The 22,801-nt window shown below is 45.1% G+C and overlaps 1 protein-coding gene across 2 annotated transcripts in view; it reads left to right on the top strand.

The window, feature by feature from the left end:
- Positions 1–9,399: 9,399 nt before the first annotated feature.
- Positions 9,400–22,801, top strand: part of Nsg2 (neuronal vesicle trafficking associated 2) — a 59,651-nt gene continuing 46,249 nt past the window's right edge. The window contains exons 1-2 of one of the 2 annotated variants that reach the window (XM_029483021.2): positions 9,400–9,602; positions 10,627–10,776. In XM_029483021.2, the coding sequence (XP_029338881.1) occupies positions 10,648–10,776 (129 nt within the window). In that variant the 5' untranslated portion in view covers positions 9,400–9,602; positions 10,627–10,647. Of the gene's footprint in view, positions 9,603–10,180; positions 10,275–10,626; positions 10,777–22,801 lie in introns of those variants that run through there. The other variant, XM_085829037.1, reaches the window with a different exon arrangement.

Below are 22,801 nucleotides of genomic sequence, written 5' to 3'. Positions count from 1 at the left end.
TATGAGTCTGAATGTACACCTGCACTCCAGAAGAGGGCATCAGATGCCTTTATAGATGGTTGTGAGCCACTACGTGGGTGCTGGAAATTGAACTCAGGACCTCTGGAAAAGCAGCCAGTGATCTTAACCCCTGGACCATCTCTCCAACCCCTCTTCTTTTTTAAAAAAATGATATGAAAAAAAGTCAAGAGCCTGCAAAAAGAGAACTGACTAGTGCCTACCATGCTTGTGTGACTTTACATTGCTAACCTCAGAGGCAGAAGGAAGCACTATTGTGCTGCTTTCTGGGACCCAGACTGCTGTACTCAGTGCTGTCATACCCAAATGCTCTGAGCGAGTGTCTACCTCATGCCAGCTCCTTGTCCTGCCCTCCATCATCCAAGAAACTGCCTCACCCTGCCACCAGGATCCAAGCAGATCCTGACACCTCCTCCCTCACTTTTTTTCTAAACATAATCTGATAGCTCTTCCTTTCAAATTTCCCCTAATTAGTCTGCCCCTGTCTACTATCATAATGCCTCTTTGGTCCATTTCATCTCCCTACCTAACAAGTCTCTTCCCCACCATGCTCTTGTCTTGCCTGAATGTGGCCTGTTCCCATGAAAACTCATGTTGGAAATATATGGCAATGCAGAGGTATTGAGGTGGTTTGACCTTTAAGAGGTATTTGGGTCATGAGGTCATAGGGAATACATTAATGTGGTTCCCATGAGCATGAATAGTTTTTCCCAAAAGCAATCTATTACACAGATAATTCAATTCCCCGTGTTTTGCCTTGCTCTTCCTCTGCAAGCACCCATATGCCTTTTCTGGATTCTGTCTGCCAGGAAGCATTAATGTCATTACTAGAAGCCAGGCTCACATAGGCTGAACATGTGTCCCCAGGAGGTCCATATGGAAAGGTTTTTCCCACGGGGTGGAGATTAGATGCTATGGACCCTTAGAAGATGTGCTTAGAAGAAGGTTCTTACACCATTGGAGATAGTGCACCAAAGAGGAGTGTGTGTTCTTCAATACCTTTCTTTCTCTCTATTTCCTGGCTTGTGATGTGAATACTGTCTCCAAAATGTGTTCCTGCCACAAGGAACTACACTCTGCAGGGGCCCAAATCCATGGAGTCTTCATATCAGAGTCTGAATTTCCAAAAGAGTGAGCTAAGAAGCTCCTGAAGATGTGTCCCACTAAAGTCAGCTCCAGCCTGCCGGATTGTACCCAATTGTACCATGTTTGCTGTATGTCATGAGTCCCTTGTGCCTGGGCACCCTGCCCTGGTCAGGTCCTACCAATTCCCTGCTTCTGCTGTGTATTTTTATCCCTTTGAAGATACTTTAGAATGGTCATCATTATGCCTAATGGTTTTTTCTGAGTTTATTGGTTAACATAAAATTACAAAAAGCATAATTTGATCAAGTCTAATATGTATATTGTGAAATGACATCATAAGGAGGCTAGTGGAAGTTCAAATAAAGGCCCATTTGAAATCCTCACTCATAAACAGGAAGGGTGGCTCAGTGAGCAAAATACTTTCCAGGAACGCATGAGGACATGAGTTTGGGACCCCAGTACTCACATAAAAACTTGAATGGAGCTGTGCTAGCCTGGAATCCTACACTGGGAGGAGAAGACAGTGTTGGAAGGTACGGCCAGAGGACATGCTTAAAGCCAAATAGAAAGTCTTCATTCTCACCAGCCAGTGACTGCAGAGAACTCGCCCAAGTCATGCCACCCCAAGCCTTGCTATCCTTCCCTTTTTATACATAAAACCTACTTTCTGGGTTGACACACTTCAATTAGCAAGAAGAGTCACAATAAGCAGATATACAGAAGTCAAGAAAGCAAGGCTAGTATATTTAGGGACTTTCCCAGAACTAGGGGTAGTGGTGGAGTGGGTCTTTGTTTCTGTTTTGGCAGGTGATGGTGTCTATCTGCTGGGTTCTTAGGCCAGAATAGTTCCTCTAACATATCGTCAATTGTGCAAAGGTCTGGGGCCATGACATTCCCCACAGGTTCTATGGGCTTGAGCCAAACTGTAGGCTCATTCATTATAGGGTATCAACCCTCCGTACCAACAATTAACAAAATTTACTCTCTGTCTTACATAGTTAAGTAGGTAGTTGAGTAAAAATAGTCTTACAGTGAGATCTAGGAGCAAAAGGACCAATGGCCAGCAATAGCCAGCCGTCAGTAGAGTACTTAACCAGGAGGACCAAGAAAAGGATGACTACAAGATTGTTGACATCTCCTTTCTCTCCCCTTACAATTATTTCTGACCATGGTTAAACTTTCTCTACTTACCCCTGTCTGGTTGGCATAGAAGCAACAAGTTTCTCCCAGTATCATACAGAGGTTTGGGACTCTCTGGAAACTCTGTCCAAACCAAGAGGAGTCAGGTCCCCAGTGAAAAGGCATAGGTCCTAAGCCAGGGCAGTGGGTCTAGCACCAAACAAAGCCACTGGTCAATATAGGGAAACTGGCTGGGGTAGCTGAGGTCTTCAGTCATTATGTTCCAGACCACCTGAGCCATCTGTGGGTCCAGGGAACCTTCACCCAACTCCTAAAGAAAACCCACAATCAATTTCACAGAAAGTCTGGAATTTTCCAGGCAAGAAACAGATAACCTATCTGTCCATGTCCTCAAAATTCTCCTTGAAGAGTTTTAACATGCATTTCAATGATGTCTTGGGACCTCTCACTCCTCCTATTTTATATCTGTTTCTCTAACCCACAAAACCCACAGAGACACACAGATGACAATAAAGACTGCCAGGGATGATCTTCACACAGACATCTCTCACAGATCTCATTCACTGGAATTAGGGTTGTATACAGCCTTTACAAAAAGTCCTCTACAGAGGCACCATAAACAGACTCAGCTCCAGAGAGGAGAGATCCAGATGATTTTCTGCCTGGGTGGAGGCATCGAAAGTCTCCAGGTCAATAGGAGCAGAGACAGAAGTTCCTGGGCTCTGGGACATTTCAAGGTGCACCCCTTAGGAACTGCTAGTTCCCCCATGCTATTGGACCAGAGGATCTGAGGACCCCAGTGTCTTTGGGAATGCTTTGGGGCCTCAGAATGTTGGGAAGTAACTCTACCAGAAAACACATGGATGCTCAACCAAACAGAAAATCTTTTCTCTCACTTGTCAGCTGCTGCATGAGGAACTCACCAAGCCTTAACATTCTTGTCTTCTTATGCACAAACCCCACCTCCTGATTTAACACACTTCAATTAGCAAGAACAGTCACAATAAGCAGAGAAGCCATCAAAGCAAGGGCTAGTACATTTATGGACCTCCCCAGAACTGGCAGTGATGGTGAAGCAGGTCTTTGTCCTTGCTTTGGCAGGTGTTGGTGTCTACATGGTGGTTTCTTAGGTCAGAATAGTCTCTTTAACATAGCAGGGTCTGTTGTGCTAAGGTCTGGGGGCCTGTTACAGCAGTGGCCAACTAGTGTACCTACCTCACAAACCCACAAAATAAGAGAGAGAGTTTAGCTCATCCAGATCTAGTGAGAGAACTTATCTCAAAAAATAAGAGGTGGATGGATGGGGAAGGTATCTGGTGTTGACTCGTGAGCTCCACGGGAGTGTGCACAGGTACATATACCTACACTTATGTGATCTCGTGCGCACGCGCGCACACACACACACACTAGTGCGTGCACACAGAAATCTTTACTCATTTACATTTATGGTTATGAGTGTAGCAAAATGAAATGGTGATAAAGAAATAGGAAATTTACCTTGATGATACTTCTGCTGAGAGCCAGAAATATTGGTTAAAATAAAACTATTTGAAAGGAAATCAAAAGCCTGCTGCTGTGTTAGTCTTCTTTCAATCGCCACATAGAACACCTTTTAATAGCTACAGAGTTGGAGGTCCAGGCCATAGTCAGTAAGCCCTGTGATCAGTCTTTGGGCTTGGGACAAAATCACATGTCATGTAAGGGCGTTTGGCACCTCATCTGTCAGGAAGCTAATAAAGGGAGGTAAGAACTGCAGCCCTTAAATCCCTCTAAGGAAGGTCAGTCCCCAAAGACCTGGTGATCTTCCCCTTGCTCCCTCTTCCCCAAACTTCTATAATATCACACAGCACACCTTGGGCCAAGCCTTTGCCATGTAGACCTTGGGTGGGTGGGGGGGGGGGTCTATCCTTTTCCAAAGGAAAAAAAGGGGCTGTGAGATGTTTGAGCCCCCTAAGGTACTGCGGCTCTACTTCGTGGTCCATCTGTTCCCACTTACGTATGTTGTTCTCTTTGCATTATTGCTTCCATGGGTAAAATTAAGAAATAGGTGAATTTCTCTGTAGAGCCAGTCCTCCCTCCTTCAAGCTTGCTTCTTCTATTTAATCTTGTTCTATTTCACTAATTTAAAAAGTGATCTCTTCAGTTGGTATCTAACTGATTCCTTCAAATAGAGGCTCCTGGATACAATTACGTCCTCTTGGGGCTCGGTAATGACTCACTACCGTTCTGAATTGTCCTTAATATGCTTATCTGCTCTCTGTCTGTCCTCTCTGGAGAAGCATCTGCTTGGTTTTTGGTTTTGGGGGGATTTTTTGTTTGTTTTGTGTTTTGTTTTGTTTTCTCCTCACTTTTAATGGCTTCTGGGAATCCTTTCCCTATGCTGGATGTGAGTCCTTACTCAGGTATATCCCTTACGAACCTCCTCAAAGCCAGAGTCTGCCCTTTCTTCCTTTGTTTTAAAATTCCATGTGTGTAAGTGTTTGCCCAAGAATATGTATGTGCACTGTGTGCATACCTGGTGCCTGCAGAAGCCAAAAAAGGACATCAGATTCCCTGGAATTGGAGTTACAGGTGGCCGCTAACTGCCTCATGAGTGCTGGGAACTGAGCCCAGGTCCTCTCAAAAGCAGCGCTTGCTTTTAATCCCTGGGCCACTTCCCCATCATCCATCCTTCCTTCCTTCCTTCCTTCCTTCCTTCCTTCCTTCCTTCCTTCCTTCCTTCCTTCCTTCCTTCCTTCCTCCCCTCCCCTCCCTCCCTCCCTCCCTCCCTCCCTCCCTCCCTCCCTCCCTCCCTCCCTCCCTCTCTCTCTCTCTCTCTCTTTCTGTCTTTCTTTCTTTCTTTCTTTCTTTCTTTCTTTCTTTCTTTCTTTCTTTCTTATTTATTTACTTACCTTTTTAAGATTGGTTTTCCTAAACTGGGTGTGAGGATTCTTTTAAAAGATCATGTTAGTTATTCTAGTCCCTAGATTCTCCCTATGCATTAGAGTGACCTTGTTGAACCATAAAAATTCCTGCTGAAGATTACAATAGAAATTCACCTAGCAATCAGGTACTAGAGGTTACTGTTGTTGCTGCAGCAGCCGGTCTCCAGCTCACAGACTCGCCGTGTCTTCCAGTGTTTGGCTATCTGAACACTGTTGTCAGCATTTTGTAATCCTGCCATCTAGATCCTGTATGGATTTTGCTGGCCAGACAAATCCCAGGATTTCACCATTTTGGAAAAATGGTATGAATTTTTTTTAAACACTTACCTTCTGGTTTTGAGAGCACACTGAAATACAATCAATTCTTGCACATTACTCTGTCTATTTACTCTCTGTTTATACCAAATTTTCTGAGAGTTCTTTTATTGTGAACGGATTTTTAAATTGTCTTTGTTTGTGTATATATGTGTGTGTACCTGTGAAAGCTGAGGTAGACCGTGTCCATGCAGGTGTTGTCAAAAGACTGAAGGTCACCTAATGTGAAGGCTAGAAACTGACCCCACATCCGCCGCAGAAGGGAGTACTCTTAGCTGCTGAGCCATCTCTCCAGCCCCTGGATGTTAAGTTTTATCAAATTACTTTTCTCAGTCAACTGTATTTCTAGTACAAAGTCCGCTTACTTATTCATGATATATTGCTACTTTGTCCTGTGACTAAATTGATTTTTCTGGTATTTTGTTGAAGACTTGGCACCTACATTTTGAGATGTATTGGCCAGCAATGTTCTTATATTAGATAGTCTTTATTTGGTTTGATAGAGTGATCTCACTGGCCAGACAGTGAATTTAAAATGCATATGTGGCCAGTCAGGGCGGTTCACTCTTTTACAGGACGCATCTGGTTGTCTGTATGAATATTCCTGAACTGACAGACTGATGGTGCTAGACTGAACTAGCTGGGGCTTTGGGGGTGGACTTTTTCTTTTTCCTGTAACCGGCAGTTTTTCTGCCTTCCACATCCCCCACATCTTGTTTGCTAATGGCCAGAGGCAATTTTTTTTTTTTTTTTTTTTTGTCACCACAACTTGGAGGAAGATACTACTGGCATCTAATAAGTAAATGAAGGGATATTGTTAACAAATACACAAGACAGCCTCCCCACTTCTTCAGCTAGTGGTCTTGAAGTAAATCCATGGCAGGCTGCAGAGAGGTCCCAGCTGAGACCAGTCCTGTCAGTCAGACCACCCGGTGGATCTTCCTAGCCAGCATGTTGCCATTTCTGTGGTTTTCTGTTTCTTTCCACTTTGGAGCAGTCCCTAGAAGACTTTGAGGATGAGGATAGAGGCAGGAATGTACTCTGTAATCTAGGTCTGTGTTCCATGGGGTCACTGGAATCCACTGGCCTTTCTAAGGAATTGTCTTCTTGTCACAATCAACTCTAGTTGAGTTTTCATTTTACTTGCTTGCTAACACCCAGGAAGTTAGTATTAGACAGACAGAGCACTGACCATCTTATCTTAGGCACATGACTTTGATTGTGCTGTGATCAAGTCCAGAGGACCTGGAAAAGGAAACTGATAAAGGCTAACACTGTATGGCTACTGACCTGATTCCATTGCTGTGTTTGGACTGTTTCTTATCGTTAGAACACAGTTCATTTTTGTTTTCCATCCATTTTTGACAAATCTACTTTTAATTAGTTTATGCCGTTTACATTTAAAATGAGTATCAATGTGTTTGGATATGAGTCTACTATTTTCATTACTCTTGTTCTTTCTACTTTTTGTTTCTGGTTTTCTGCCTCTTTTTCATTATTTGAAGTTTATTTTAATGTGTCTATTGCATTTTTAATTTTTTTTACTGATTTTTTTGTGAATTTCACATTATGCACCCCAATCATATTCATCTCCCTGTCCCTTTAGATCGGCCCTCGGCTCTTGCAACCTCCCCCGCAAAAGAAAAAAGAAAACCCTCACCACAGAAGCTGTAGTGTGTCCCTCTTGACCACACATCTTTACTTGCAAGTGTTCATTGCCATGAGAGTTGGTCTGGTTCAAAACCTCTGGCTTCTGCTACACCATCAATACTGGATCCTCATCAGGTCTCCTCTGGGATATCCTGTTGTTGTCCTGTGTCATGGATGGAGATCCTGTAGCTTTGGATCTGGCAGATCCAAAAGCTTTCATGCATTCCAACAGTTCATAGATGGGTTAGATGTTGGGGTGGGCTAACTCAATGCCCTGGATCTGGGCCTGGGTGCTAGCTGAGCTGGTCAGCCTGCCAGTTCTCCTGCACCCACCCACACCACCAGGGCGAACTCTCCAGCACTGCCCGGCCAGCTTACCCAGTGCTGCAGCCAGTGAGGGGCAGGGCCAGCTCTCCTGCTGTCATGCCCTTGAGGCCGGCTCTCCCACCCACTGCACGGCAGATGATGTTTATTGCATTTTGATTATTACACACACACACACACACACACACACACACACACACACACCCTGTGTATCTTTTTGGCTATCTTAAGATTTCAAAAGACATACTTAAATCGCCACAGATTACTTGGACCCAAAGCCTCACTACGTCTATAAGGCCATAACCGACACCATCTTGTTTTCTTTCCGCCGCACTCTGCTTCACAGATGTCTTGCATGTTGCGTACATTGAAAACCTCATCAAATGATGTGATAATATTTGTTTTCAATCCTCAATTTTAAAAAAAATACCAATTACTCTATTTTATTTGGAACCCCTCAACCTTGTTCTCCATCAAGGTTAGACATGCCATTCCAGCCATGGCCTTCCTTCCAGCTTGGGTCTTAACCTCACAGGTCACCAAGCCTGGATTTCTCCTTGCCTCCAGGCAAGCTGCTCTCTGGAGCTTAGTGAACTCTAGGGACCTCTGTCTTGAAAAGTGTGGCTTTTCCTTGTCAATCAGCCATGAACTATCAGAGGGGATTTCTTTGACTCTTAGGACAGCAGTGTTATAGGATCCAATATACATGTTCACAACTGAACCTGTGGTTGCTGACTATACTGTGCTGGTCTCGTGCCATTGCATTTGGCAGTCATTTAGGTCTTTGGAAAGAAGGGGAAGGAAAACCAATATTTCTTAGAATACTTCCCTCTCACACATATACATCATCATTTAACACTGCCCTGTGTGGTGATGATAGATGACAGCCTTCATGGTCTCAAAAACTCTTACACACATTTCATGCCTGAACAGTACAAAAGACACACACGTTGCTGTGCCTTGTAACACATAGATACTAGCTAGAGTGATTTTTTTTTCCACACAGAACAAATATTTTTGAAATCAAAGTGAACCACTCAGACAGTACTGCAGCTGTTGATGAACAGTGATTTGAGCCACAACTGGGAGAAGTCACTGGCAGTGGGCTCAATCATCCCTGTGGTTGAAATAGGCGTTCAGAGCATCTCTCACAAGTCAGATGTGTTTCCATGGGTACATTCTCTTCCCGTACTCCCTGCCATCTCACACTGCAAGTGTTGTTATCCTCCATCAAAGGCAAGGCAGCGGAGGCTCAGGGAGTGGCTGAAAATGTGTCAGATCCACCCAGCCAGTTTGGTCGGGCTGACACTGCCTCTCCACTCCTTCTCACTCTGGTCAGCAAACTGGATGTTATTTAACGTCTTGACCTAGATATGGATTTTGGGGACAAGAGTCAGGGTTCAAGTCCCAGTTCTGGCCTTTTCCAGTTCTGTGACCTTAGACAGGTCAAGTCTATGCACTGTTTGCAGTTTATGCAAGTGTGTTCACACTGCAAGCCACCCCATTTCCCAGTCTTTGTTAGAAACCACAGTTTACAAAAGAGGGCAGTAGCTTGAAAGAGACCAGAAAGGTATTACAGCACAGGAAATGGAAAGCAACTACCAGTTTACTTTCTCTTCTAACCCAGAGCAGGTGTTTTGAGTTTTACAGTATTGTTAGGGAAGCTTTAGTAAGAGGGGAGCCCTTCTCCTAAAACAAAACAAAACAAAAATCAAAACAAAACAAAAAAAAGTGCCTGCTTTTTCAGTTTCCCCCCAAAGACTCAAGAATTGCATTTTACATAATTGTAAAAAAAATATATATATAAGCCACATTACTGTTTTTGGAATAACCAAAATCCCTTCCACTTTTCTTTTAAAACGTTTGTCCTATGCAGGGGTTGTGGCCATGCATGAGAAACAGCAGGTGGTGCCAGATGACAGGTGGTGTGGGAGCCGTCCCCGGTGGGAGGCGCGAGCTGGCGAGCAGGCTGGCAGCTGCCAGATCTTCTCTGCGTGCTGGCGCCTCGTTCTCAGAAGCTCCGGATCCAGGCACGCGAGGGCTGCTTTTTTTCAGCACCACGCTCTGGCTGAGGAGGGAGGACTCCTGTTTGTCCTCCTCCTCTACATATTGGCTTGACTCTGCTCTGACCCCCAGTGCCGCACAGTAAGTAGGCATTTGTTTTTGTTGTAACCACTCCCCAGCACCCTCCCAGCCCTTACCACCCTGTCATCCCCACAACTCCGTTTGTCTAATTACGTCCCGCCAGCCGGATTGACAGGAGAAATTCAGTTGTGCAGGGCTCTTGAGGGTGCGGTGAAATCAATCCTTGAGTTCAAAGGGAACTGGAGGGAAATAATGCGATTTGTTTATTTAGTTGGCAATCTTGCAATATGGGGGCTGCTAACTTTCCATCGAAAGAAAGAAAGAAAGAAAGAAAGAAAGAAAGAAAGAAAGAAAGAAAGAAAGAAAGAAAGAAAGAAGGAAAGAAAGAAAAGGCAGGCCCTGGCTATTGAGGAAATGGAGCTATTTCATGGCTGAATAAGGAGATCAGGTTCAAGCCAGCCTCTTTCTGATGTAGAAACCTGGGTCTCGTGTACAATCTACATATTATGTAAAAGAGAGAGAGAGAGAGAGAGAGAGAGAGAGAGGTCTTGAGAGAGAGATTGAATGTATTTAATTGTGTTTTAGAGATTGGTGAAGAAAAGGCAAAATAGCGATGTGAAATGTATCTTACTGCAGGGGGCCCAGAATAATGGAGTTTCCTTTTGTGCTAAGAACAAGCTAAGAACAAGCTTGCCAATGGGGCTCTAGGGATATGTTAGCCACAGTTTCTTGGTATTTTTTTAAGCTCATTTTTAAAAAAAAAAAAAAATGAAGGTCTGAGGTTTTGGGGGTTTTTTTGTTTGCTTGTTTGGTTGGTTGGTTTTTTTTTTTTTTTTTGGTTTGGGGGTTTGGGGATTTGGGGGGTTGGGAGGGGCTCCCTAATTCGAGGGTTGGTGAACTCGGTGAGCAGTTAGCACATTCTGATGATTAATGAAGTTTCCCCGGACAATGGGAATCATGTCAGGAAATCTAGTGGGAGATTGATGGCTGTTGCCAGGTTGAATGTTGCTGCAGTTGAGCTGTCTCCGACCATCCTCAGCCCCTCACATTCCCACTGTAACCAGAATCCTGCTGCTTGCCTTAGGTCTGGGAAAAAAGCAGAAGCATGGTGAAGCTGAACAGCAACCCTGGAGAGAAGGGGGCCAAGCCGCCTTCCGTGGAGGATGGTTTCCAGACCGTCCCTCTCATCACGCCCTTGGAGGTTAATCATTTGCAGCTGGCTGCTCCCGAGAAGGTAAACGGGTGATCTTCCTTCCCTTGTCCCCCAGGCTACCCTAACCCCAGAACCCAAACAGCAAAAGATTTTTTTTACCCCCTCAAACCCTTTCATTCTTCCAGCCACCAAACAGGCTCCCTTCCTTGGAAAATATTGTGTCCAGAGATGAGACATTTCTTGTGTTATTGCAGATTTATGGTTTGCTCATAATCTACATATACAGGCAAACAAATTAATGTTCTCTTGTTAAGATTTTACCATGGTAGATGAATACACATAAGCTTCTACGCAGTGGTGAAGGGGGAAAGGCTCGTCTTCATTTTCTTGAGTTGTTTTGAAAATCGATTGGTATAGATAGGAAGGCAGAGACTTGGACTCACTTAATCCAGCAACTCAGTTTGCCTCTGCCAAGCTCTTGTCCCTTTGCCAGGAGTTGGTTATAAAAAGATAAACTTTAAAAAACCCTTCTTCAAAGGAACCCAGTGCATCGTGGTAAATGCTGGACCCAACCATCACAATGGGGAGGGGGGCTGGGGTATGAGAGGGAAGGCAGTATAGACGAGCTGTAGGAGAGAAGATGGGGTAGGAGAGGGAAGGCAGGATAGACGAGCTGCAGGAGAGAACATCCAAATTGGAGTTTTAAAGGTAAGTAAAAGCTGTACCAGTTTGGAGTGGAAGAGAAAAGGGTATTTAAGGCAAAGGTAAAAGAGAATGCGCCCAGGGTGGGAAGCTCCTGTGGACACCAGGGCTGCAGGAGAATGTCCAGGAGACGGGGCTGGGAAGCAGCCTCTGGCTGATGCCACATCTCCTGATTTGAATAATGGAGGTGGCAGAGGGGTGTCATCCCACAAACATAGGTAGGAGAGAGTGTATAAGGTCTGCCTGAGAGAGCTGAGGCTTTAGGCAGTGAGCTATTGCACGTGGTCTCGAGAGGTTTTGCGGGGGGGGGGGGGGGACCCTGCTCCCAGACTGGAGGCTAAACAATAGATCATCCATCCGCTCGATTTTTTTCATTGGCATCTCCAGGAGGGCATTGTGTGTCTTAACCACTCGTTCCATCCAATCAATGAAGAGGAACTAAATAGAGATAAGGAGCTGACTGATTGGCTGGGGCTGAGTCATTTGTTTTGAAAGCAGAGAGGTTTTTGACAGAAGAATGTGTCAGGGTGGGCGGTAGAAATGGAGTTGTTGAGCTAACCTCAGAAACTAAGAAAGCCTTTAGGAATGAGCTTTGAGCAAGCAATTGCTGCTAAGGAAAGGTGAAGAGATGGTATTGAGAACTCACCTCAGTCACAGCAGACACACTCAGGATTTCTGCTTGTTTGTTGTGAACTTCATATTGGAAACACCAGGCAATTTAGAAAGTCCTGTTATTAAGGTCACCCCCACCCCCAGAGCAATTCTGTCAAAATTTCTGGGATGAGATCCAGTCACCTCAAATGACCAACCCCCATGTGTGGCCACAGTTGAGTAACTGTTTCAGACCCATAACACACCTGTGAGTCTTGGAAATTCAAATTATGAGCCAAAGTTTGGGTGGTCCCAAGGCATGGAAAGATGAAATGAAAATGTTTGGACCTGAATCCAGGTGTCCAGTTTGTGAAGGAGAAAACAATTGTCTTGCAGTTCTGCAAGTCAGTAGCCACATGTGCATGTCTGAGAAAGAGACAATGGAGGCTACCCCCTCAAAACCTTCCACATCATTACAGGCTATCTAGAGAGTAGTGTGCCCTCTCTCCCTTTACTCTACTAATTCCTTCTGAGAGCTTTCTTTTCTCCCTTCAGTCCAGATGTGCCAAGAAGTCACCCCAAAGCCAGCACTGTCAGCTGTCTCATAGCGTACACCTAAAGATGCAGTGAGGCCCTGCAGGGTCACGCTGCATACTCCCTGTGGGTCTCCTGGGTGGCTGTTGGTTTCCCCTTCTGTGGAGCAAAGACGTTCATACATCAGGCTGTCAGAACAAAATCAGATGTGGCATCAGACATCAAGTGGCCCAAAGCCAAATATAACAGAGGAGTAAGTAATATGTTCCAGTGCTTTTCAAAATGCCAAGTACTGTTCCAGGTGTGTGCAAGCATGTGTGTGCTCACACACATAGCACATTGCGCACACACCAAACATTGTACACACATATCTAGAGCACATATACGCACACACACATGTACTCTTAAGCATACATACACATCCCACATGCAGGTGTGTATGCACACATGCACACACACACACACACACACATGCATGCACATACAATTTTTTATTTCAGTCTCTCACTAATGAGCAGAACCTGGAAAAGGAGTAGTTGCTTTGACCAAGTGTTTAAGGAAATTGAAACATAGCCTGGTAATGTAACTTCTCAAAACAAAGTTGGTTACACACCCTGGATGTAGCTGGGCAGTGTTGTTCCAGAACCTCTCACTCCAGGAGCACAGAGTGAAGTGCTCTGAGACTTCACAGGTTTGGTCTCTGTTTCTAACTAAGTCAGGACCCACAATATGGATCAGTTCTCTCTTAGGTCCCAGTATTCTCTGAGTAGGGACTTTGTCTTTGTAGTTTTTTTTGTGTTGATACACTTAGATTTTATTACTATTTGTTTAAACTTTTCAGGGCAGGGGTTTATACCTAGTTCCTGGTACATGCTAGGCAAGTGCTCTACCACTGAATTTTCTCTCCAGTGCAGATTTTATGGTCTTTACAAGGACAAACACAATGGTCACCCTGGCCGCAAAACAAATGTGTTAAAGGTGAATTCTGGTCCAGAGGCCAGTTTCCCTAAGTGATAATTAGCAGAATGGAGTGGGAAGAAAGGCTTTTAGCGGGTTCAAACCCTTGTTTCTGCTTTTGCTGGAGTTTCCTTAGCTAAGTGCTCTTTCTCTCTCTCTCTCTCCCTCCCTTACTTCCTCCCTCCCTCCTTGCTCGCTCTTTCTTTCTTTCTTTCTTTCTTTCTTTCTTTCTTTCTTTCATTCGTTCTTTTGTTCTTTGTTTCTTTGTTTCTTTCGTTCATTCGTTCTTTTGTTCTTCCTTCCTTCCTTCCTTCCTTCCTTCCTTCCTTCCTTCCTTCCTTCCTTCCTTTTTGTTTTTGTTTTGCTTTGCTTTTGAGACATAGTCTTTCTCTATACCCCTGGCTGTCCTGGAACTCATTATGTAGACCAGGCTGACTGGTGAATCACAGGGGTCCATCAGTTCCTGCTTCCCAAGCACTGGATTAAAGTTCTGTGCCACTGTGCCAGGCTCCCTGATACATTCCTTAACCTACCTCAGACTTGGCCTCCTTGTATGTAAAGTGGAGATAGCATTGGAATACACTGAGGGGCTATGAGAGACGGGGTGACGTGAGCCCTTTGATTAGGTCCCAGTGGGACAGGGTTTGAAGCTAAGATAGTATCAAGAAAATCACTTGTGCCCTGTGTGAAATTATGGTTTTCCCTTTGGAAACTCCAAGACACGAAGTGTGCTTGCTAAGTAACATGGAAAGCCATCTTTGGATCTATTCACTTTAGTGTTGTGGCATACAAGCATTAGAAACCCCTTTGGAAGGGTGACTAACAAGGTGGCTTGGTGCTTAGGAGTGGTTTCTGGTCTTACAGAGGACTCAAGCTCGAGTCCCAGCATCCACATTAGGCAGCTCACAACCACCTATAATTTCAGACATGATCTGGCATCCTTTTCTGGCCTCTATGGGCACACACACACACACACACACACACACACACACACACACACACAAGAAAAGGAAAGACTTTAACCATTATGGAAAGGATGAATATCTTAGTCTGTTTTGTTCCTTTTTTCTACATATTTTAAATCATTCCTTGGAAATTTCATGTATATACAAAATGTATTTTGATCATATACCCCCCTTCCAATTCCCCCTAGACCCCTTCCAAAATGACTTCCTCATAACTTCAGCCCTCTCTTTCTTCTTTTAAAAAATAATCCACAGGGTCCAGTTACTGTTGTCCAAATGCACATAAGTGTAGGGGCCATCCACTGTGGACACAGGGAACCTACTAGTGGCCATGCTCACAAAGGAAAATGACTTCCTTGCCCAGCAACCATCAATTGCCAATCCTACTCGCCCATGGGTGGGGCTTCATGAGCCTCTCCTGCATCCCTGCTGGAACCTTGCTTAGTCTGGTTTTTTGTTGTCAATCAGAAACCTAGGACTGGATACTTTGCAAAGAGCTGTGGCTAGCTCAGTTTTAGAGACTAGCGGTCCAGAAAGCACAGTCCCAGCCATGACTGGATCCAGATCATGGCAAGGACATCATGTTGGGAGCATGAAGAAGACAGACCAATCGTGCCGTGAAGACAGAGGCTTACTTGGCTCTCTGAGGAATTAACTGGACACCCAGAAGAACCACATCCATTCCTTCTGAGGACACTCTCCCTGCCCTCAGATGTCCTCATTCTCTTTCACTGGTCTCTGCCTCTTAAATGTTCTGGATCTCTCAACATAGCTATCCTAAGGACCCAGTTCCAACACAGGATCCTTTGGGAGACACACAGGCTATATCTAAACCATAGTACCTAGACTCAGAGTCCATTCTAGGTGGAGTCCTGGGGTGGTTCCCTAAGATAACACTGCTTCCAATGTTCTCTCCCTGAGCAGTGTGGCTAAGGTTGGTGGCTGCCTCAGGAGACAGTGGTCTGGCTTCATAGGTCATTATCTGTATCTTTTGCATGCCACCCAAAGCTCTACACTTGCTTTTAAGATGTTTTCTCAGAGCCGTGACCTGTCTCTTCCCCATGTGACACCAACCTCATTCCCGTACCTTGGCACTCCAGATCTTTTGTTATACAATTCCCATTTCTTGTATTCCCACTTTGTTTTCCCAAAACCAGTATGCCACCCCTCCATGAACAGCAACTCCATACAGAAGTTCCTCTGACTCCTATGTGCACATTCGGCAATGTCTGAAGACATCTTTGTTAACCATAGCTGGAAGGGTGATTCTATTGGTGTCTAGTGTCAGGGATGCTGCTCTGTGCACTGTAGTGCACATGATTCCTCCCGTCTGCCCTCCAAAAGAATTATTCTGCCCCAAATGCCAACAGAGCCTACATGAAAACCAAGGCTCAGGTCCATGGAGTGACCTATCTAAATATCACAGACAAGGAGTCTTGGAAGCCTCGTCTTCATGACACCCAAACTTTTTCCTATAATGTCCCATGCTCTTCAGAATATTGGCTCTACTCCTCCCTCAACATGTCCTTCTTAGCTGTGCTGTTTTGACAGGACAATATCCATCTTCTTAAGCTACGTTCTAGCAGGAGTTCCCTTGGACACCTTTCCTGACCACCATCAAGTATAGTGGTGGTTGTAACAATCTCACTGGAAGCTGCCCACTCATTTTTCCACCCACCCAGCAAATCCTGTGCTCATTTAAGTAAATATACACAGCCATGGAAAGACATGAAGCAGGTGGGTGGGAGATGCTAGAAGATAGGGAGACAGGAGGTGAGGATGAGGAGGTGAGCATCAGGTAGGGCTGTGTAAGAGGGAGGGGTTTAATTCAGGAAGGGAGTAGGATCTGGAGTCCCATTGGGTCACTGGCATGAACAGCCTTAGTCCTACCACACAGTAGGAGAAGGAAATTTTTAATAGGATTTCCTCTTCTGTGTTTAAGAATGGATATGTGGGAAAATAGACTCAAAACCAAACAGGCAAGTGTCTTCCGAGTCATAAGTAGGATCTCCTGAAAGGTTGGTGTGGCGTTTGATTGAGAGTGGCTCCCGTAGGCTCATAGATTTGAATACTTGGACTCTAGTTGGTGGAACTGTTTAGGAAGGATCAGGAGGTGTGGCCTTGTTGGAGGGGATGTGTCACAGTTTCAAAAGTCCATGCCATTCTCAGTCAGTTCACTCTCTGCCTCCTGCTTGTGGATCAAGAAAAAACCTCTTAACTACTGCTCTAGCACCATGCCTGACTACCTGCCACCATGCTCCGCAACATAATAATCATGGACTCACCCTCTGAAACTGTAAGCCCTAATAAATTCTCTGTTCTCTATGTTGCCTTGATCATGGTGTCTCTTCATAGTGATAGAAAAATAACAAAGACAGTTGGGACATCCAATTCTACCTCTGGAGCCTTCTCACCATAAAGAAACAGGTGCTCTGGAAAATGCTGTGAGGTTTTCTACCCATGATTCCCACTTTGCAAATGCAGACGTGGGTTCAGAGAATAGACCTATTGTCTTAGTACTCACCCAAAGAAAATGGCAGCTGAACTCTACATGTAGATATCCTGGAGATGCCATCAAGTGCATGTCAGGGCTGTAGAAAGCAGAGCACAGAAAGATACCCCCACCTCAGCAAAGCCCATGTCAATCACAATCACAATCAAAGCTTGCTGAGTCAGCTCCAGGCTCCAGCCACACTCTTTTATTTTCCACTAATTGTTAAATCTTCATGAAGAAGGAGTCTCAACCACATTTAAGAGGAGAGGAATAGAGATATTCTGAAATCAACTATTGGCATCTGACCTGAAATTTATGCTACAGCACATACTCTTTATAATCCCAGGTCAAATCTTTGCTAAGCTGCTTCTTTGCTGTGAGACTTTGTGTAGGTTGTTCAGCCTCTCTGGAATTCATGTTGTTGGAGCTGTGAGGTGGGCATTACCTTCACCTAATAGATTACTTACTGTCTGAGGGGGGGGGGATGTGAAAATTATCTAATGGGTTTCACTCAGGCATGACCCAGAGGTGGTCCATTGATCCAGTTTCCTTTCTTTATCTGTACACTCAGAATATTTCACCTAATGTGGTGTGTTATGGAGGAAGACTGTAAAAGACAAATGTGTGGGAGTTACGAGCTTCAAGAGTGAGGCTGGGCGAGATGGGACTCACACAGGGCAGACCTGAAAGAATCGTGGGCAGAGGAGGTGACTTGCCCATCCAGAGGCAGCCTTCCTGTCTTCCTTTCCTCCTTGAGACACACAGCATGAGAAATGTCAGCCTCTCTCCAGGGAGAAGCTCCACCCACTCCCCAGGACAGCCTCTCTCTCCCAGCCATTCCTCTACAGAGAAGCTCCCCAGAGGCTTCTGAGCTTTCCACACTGGGTGAGGCTCAAGCAGTTCCCAAAAAATAGGTACAAAGCGATCAATAAACATAGTAAAGATTCTTGGGAATTTAAAAACATAACTTTAAACAAAAAATATTTATAATGCTTATGTTGGTAATTTTTGGAAAAACATAATACAGGCTTTTGTGAATGTCAAACTTAGTATTTTCTTCCATTCTTTTTAAGTTAGCAGACAGTGATGGCTCTCACTGTGACACTTTCCTATGTACATGTCTGTATATTTTGTTCTTATTCATCCCTACTGTCCTTCCCATACCTGCTCCCTCCTCTGCTAAATCCTTTTCTCCCTCTTAGTAGTCTTCTGCTTTTTTTTTTAATTTTTATTTTCTCTGTGTGCATGCTTTGTCTGCATGTATTTCTGTGCCTAGTGTCCATGGTGACCAGAAAAGGGTGTGTTGGATCCCTGGAACTGGAGTTACAGACAATACTGAGCCACCACATAGGTGCTGGCAATCAAACCCTTGTCTTCTTGAAGAGCAGCCAGTGTTCTGGACCACTGAGCCATCTCTCTAGCTCCTCTTGCTTCTGCTTTTAGGTCATATGCATTATCTAACGTCCCTGCTGTTTCTCCGTTAGATCCCTTCCTCCTGCTCTTACTACATTCTTGTTGGCTGCATAACCAATGCAGAGAGAGTCCTTCTGCAGTTATTTGACATTATTTATAACATTAAACTGCATATATCACCTGGCTTTTGTGCTTCTTATTGTTAGGAATATATCCTATGAGCATTTTTTTCCAGTTATACAACACCCTTTAGATATCACCAAAAACCCGGGACTGATTTGGACTGTGGAGAAGAAAGGGTTAGTTAAGTGAACACTGATGTAAAATGGAAAAGTATGAGCAACTGGTGTGAGGGTGAGGCAGAGAGGCTTGGGGGAAAGGGGAACTGCAGCTCACTCCGTGAGAACATAGTCTAAGATGGTGGCATGTGGTCTCACGTACAAAAACAACATGCCTAAGTTCTAGTCTCTTTTATTTATGTTTTATGTATTATTGGTACTTGAAAACTGAATATATTGGGGAGTGCAAAACTGTGATTTTAAATTATGTGTGTGGGTATGTACAGCAGCACCATATTCTCCAAGGCTGGAGGAAGACGTTGGATGCCCTGGAGCCAGAGTTACAGATACCACCTGATACCAGTGCTGGGGACCAAACTCTGGTCCTCTAGAAGAGCAGTAGGTACTCTTAAATGGTCTCTCCAGTCCCCAAAATGTGATGTTTTGATACGTGTATACATTATATAATAACATATACATAATAGATACTATTTAGCAATACGAGATTAAAATCTTTTCAGTCTTGGAGGGCAGACAGTATATGTGTGCTTTGGTTGCTAAGAGAGTGACGTTGGTGGAGTCCATTGAAGACCTTTGTCTGTAATTTTCAGTTTTGTAACCATGAACACACACCAAACTTTCGTTTTAAAAAGTCGCTCCCATCTTACCAAAGGTGAAGCAGTGTGGGAGGGCTGACGTGACTTGCTCTCTTCTGCTCCGGTGAGCCCCTGTGGAGAGCTGTTGAGCTGAGAGCTGAGGCACTGAATTGAGGTGATGCTGGCCACACTGATTTATATTTTGTCTCTAAGAAAGCAAAGGCCTGGCAAAGAAAAGAGCCCTGGAAAGAGCCCAGAGCAGAGCGGCAGCTTCATATTAGCGTTCTGGGTTTGACTCATCCTGCTGTGTGATGTGAGCCAAATGTCTCCCTTCTTTTTACGCCAATCTCCCACTGTGAAATTGATGGCTCTGTATAGACTGCCACTAGATCTTTGGGCACAGGCTCCAGGTCCAGCTTTCAAGATCACAGGGGAAGATCCTGGAGGTAAGGGGGCAGTGTGAAGTGAGGAGCAGAGAAGGCAAACGGGAGGATCTGAGTGAGGACTCCGCCCCCATCTGGCCACGTGACCTCTTTGGCCTCCCTTCCTTTGTCTCCAGTGCCCAGGAGACCAGGGTGTGTGAGGTGGCACCTGACCCGATTCAGCACAGCCTCATAGCGACCAGTGAGGGTTGTGGTCCCAATCTTCTCTGGGCCAGATGCTCACCCATAGCAGAGTCCGTGAGAAGGCTAAGGTTCAAGACCGCAGACTTTGGCACAGGGCCAAGCACCTGGAGTAGTGCTACTTTTAAAAAATGGTGATTGACAGAAAGAGCTCAATGCTGCTGTTTGCTCATTGGCTCAACCAGTTCCCACTCACGGATTTGGACTAAAACTCCTCAACAGGAAAATAGGAAGGCTAGCAATGACTTTGACGGGGGTGGGGGTGGGGATGGGGGGAATGCAGACTCAAGGACTGGAAAGAAAAGTGAAAATTAAAGCAGCAGCCGGGGCGGTGGTGGTGCACTGAGCGGCAGAAGCGGGCAGATCTCCGAGTTCAAGGCCAGCCAAAACTACACAGAAAAATCTGCCTTGAAAAACAAACACAAAAAAGGAAGGAAGGAAGGAAGGAAGGAAGGAAGGAAGGAAGGAAGGAAGGAAGGAAGGAAGGAAGGAAAAAAACTTAAAGCAGGCCTCCTCGGTGGAGTTTCCACCTGATGTGCCCGCAGCCTCTCACCCTGCTGCAGGGATGAGCCTTGGCTACAGGGAAGGTCTATTTTTGGCTTAGGCAAGCCCAACTCATAAAAACACAATCTTGCTCCTTGTCAGCACTTCTGCGCTTTCGTTTATTGTTCCTGCCAATCCTGGGGACTCACCATGTGGGAACCTCTTCATTATTGATAATCCAGGGAGGTAGTATTTTAAATTTTTATGATCTGCACTTTGAGCCATCTGAACCACCATGTAGAATCTGGCCTTGCCAGTGAAGTGGAGGTGGAGAGGACAGAAGCAGGAGAGGGGATAGGGCATCCTTTGGAAATTAATAATTTATCCCATTTCTCAAAGTCAATTATATTAAATTGAATTCCTCACAGTAGCAGCTTGAAAGGACATTGGAGGACCAGTGTGTAAATGGGAGAAAACAAAAACAAACAAACAAAAACAGAGTGATTTTGCCCATACCCACAATATTTGAAAACCTGGAGCCTCATTTATTAAATGTCTACAAAGCCTGCTTTTAACAATGAAAAAGCCAGGAGAGACGTTTATTTCAATCCTCTCCTCCCCTCCCCATCTTCACCCCATTTCTTTTTCAAGTCAAGCCAAGGCTTCCAGAGCTCTCTGTCTTGCTCTGTTTTCTTAAAGGGGAAGAGAGGGAGGTTATGCACAATAGTGCCTTTCTCTGCAAAATCTCTCTTCTTCTTCTTCTTCTTCTTCTTCTTCTCTCTCTCTCTCTCTCTCTCTCTCTCTCTCTCTCTCTCTCTCTCACACACACACACACACACACACACACACACACACACTGGTTCTGGTTCCACTCCACAGGAACAAAGCACCAAGCTTCATGTTCCCCCACCCCCACCCCCATAGTAGCCTGACTCTGGTAACGTCATGGGTGGAGCTTTTGGGGTGTCCCCCCACCACAGCTTCCTCCCAGTCCCCGGGCTGCTGGGCAGCTTCTCCAGCATTGAAGTTCTAGAAGCTTGTTCCAGTGTTTACCGTCCCTTCAGCTCCCTGTGCCCTTCTGGCCATTTCTCAGTGGTGCTTAGACTGGCCTTTTCAGCCAGTGCCTGCCCCTCCAACTTCATCTCTGTCATTTGTCTTGTGACACTGTCCTTTGGCCACCCAAAGATGCCCATCTGTGGTTCTGCCAAGAGTCAGCCTCCTCCCTCCATCCATTCTTTGGATCTGGAGAAGCAGGAATGGTCAGAAGAACATGTCTAGAGCCAAACAAGTTAAGGGAGAGGCGGGGGAGGTGCAAGGAAGTGTAACTAGATAAATGTGCTGATCTGAGGATGTTTTGGACAGATGGCAGCTAGAACCGACAGGCTGCTGGAGTGAATTTGGAAACGGAAAGAAAGAAACGGGTCTTGAGAGAACCCTGCATTGAAAATAAGCAATGGTATTGTCTTGGTTGGAGTTTCTGTTACCATGATGAAGCACCATGACCAAAAGCAGCTTTGGACAGGAAAGGGTGTATATTTCATCTTTCAGCTTATAGTCCATTATCCCGGGAAGTCAGGCAAGGATTCAAGACAGGAGCTGATGCAGAAGTCATAGAGAGGGTGCTGACTTCTGGCCAGCTCTTCATGGCTTGCTCAGCCTCTTTTCTTATAGACCCAGGACCACATGCTTTGGGGTGGCACTACCCACAGTGAGTTGTACCCTCCACATCAATCATTAATCAAGAAAATGCCCCCAGGACTATCAGGTGGGTCATTTTCTCAAGTTCCCTCTTTTCAAATGACTCTAGCTTGTATCAAATGGACATAAAAAAAACTGGCCAGTGCAGTATGAATAGTGTTTTATAGGCCCAGATTTTATATGCATGAGCTTGCAGGATAGTTGGGAAAAGCTATAGAATGTGCTCACACATAAAAGTGCAGGAGAGTTGGGAAAGGTGAGTCAGAGCTGTGCAGATTCAATGTGGCCATGGCAAATGTGAGCGTGGATCCCAGAGAAAGCAGCCAGTAGGCTGAGTGAGTCTCTGTGAGCTCTGAGTAGAGACATACACTATACACCGCGAGTGGTAAGAATGAAAGCTGCTTTCAGCATGAGGCTGTGAGTGAGCATGCCCAGGTCTGAGCATATGCAAGGCCTGAGATTGGCCAAGAAGTTGCTCTGTAAAACCCCAGAGTCATTCTAGCATGAAGAGGCCAGATGTGAGAGGAGACACTAAAGGATGAAAGTTGAGGAAGGAGGGCTGACCAGCAGAGAGGAAGAGAACCAGGAGAAGACAGCCACAGGATGATGGAAGAGGAAGTCTCAAGGAGAAGGAGGAGAACAAGCAGGCCTGTGCACTTCATAGGACTGCTTCCAGAATAAACCATCCGCTAGGGAGACATCTGAAGACAGAAATGCATACAACCCATGTAGCCTCCTGCACCCCCTAGCTTAGCAACCTACTGGGGTCTGC

Source organism: Mus caroli, unplaced genomic scaffold (assembly GCF_978045245.1).
Source record: "Mus caroli unplaced genomic scaffold, Mus_caroli_1 scaffold_13, whole genome shotgun sequence".
In the NCBI taxonomy this organism is placed as follows: domain Eukaryota; kingdom Metazoa; phylum Chordata; class Mammalia; order Rodentia; family Muridae; genus Mus; species Mus caroli.
The sequence above is the reverse complement of the archived record's forward strand: the minus strand, read 5'-3'. Positions and strand labels throughout refer to the sequence as shown.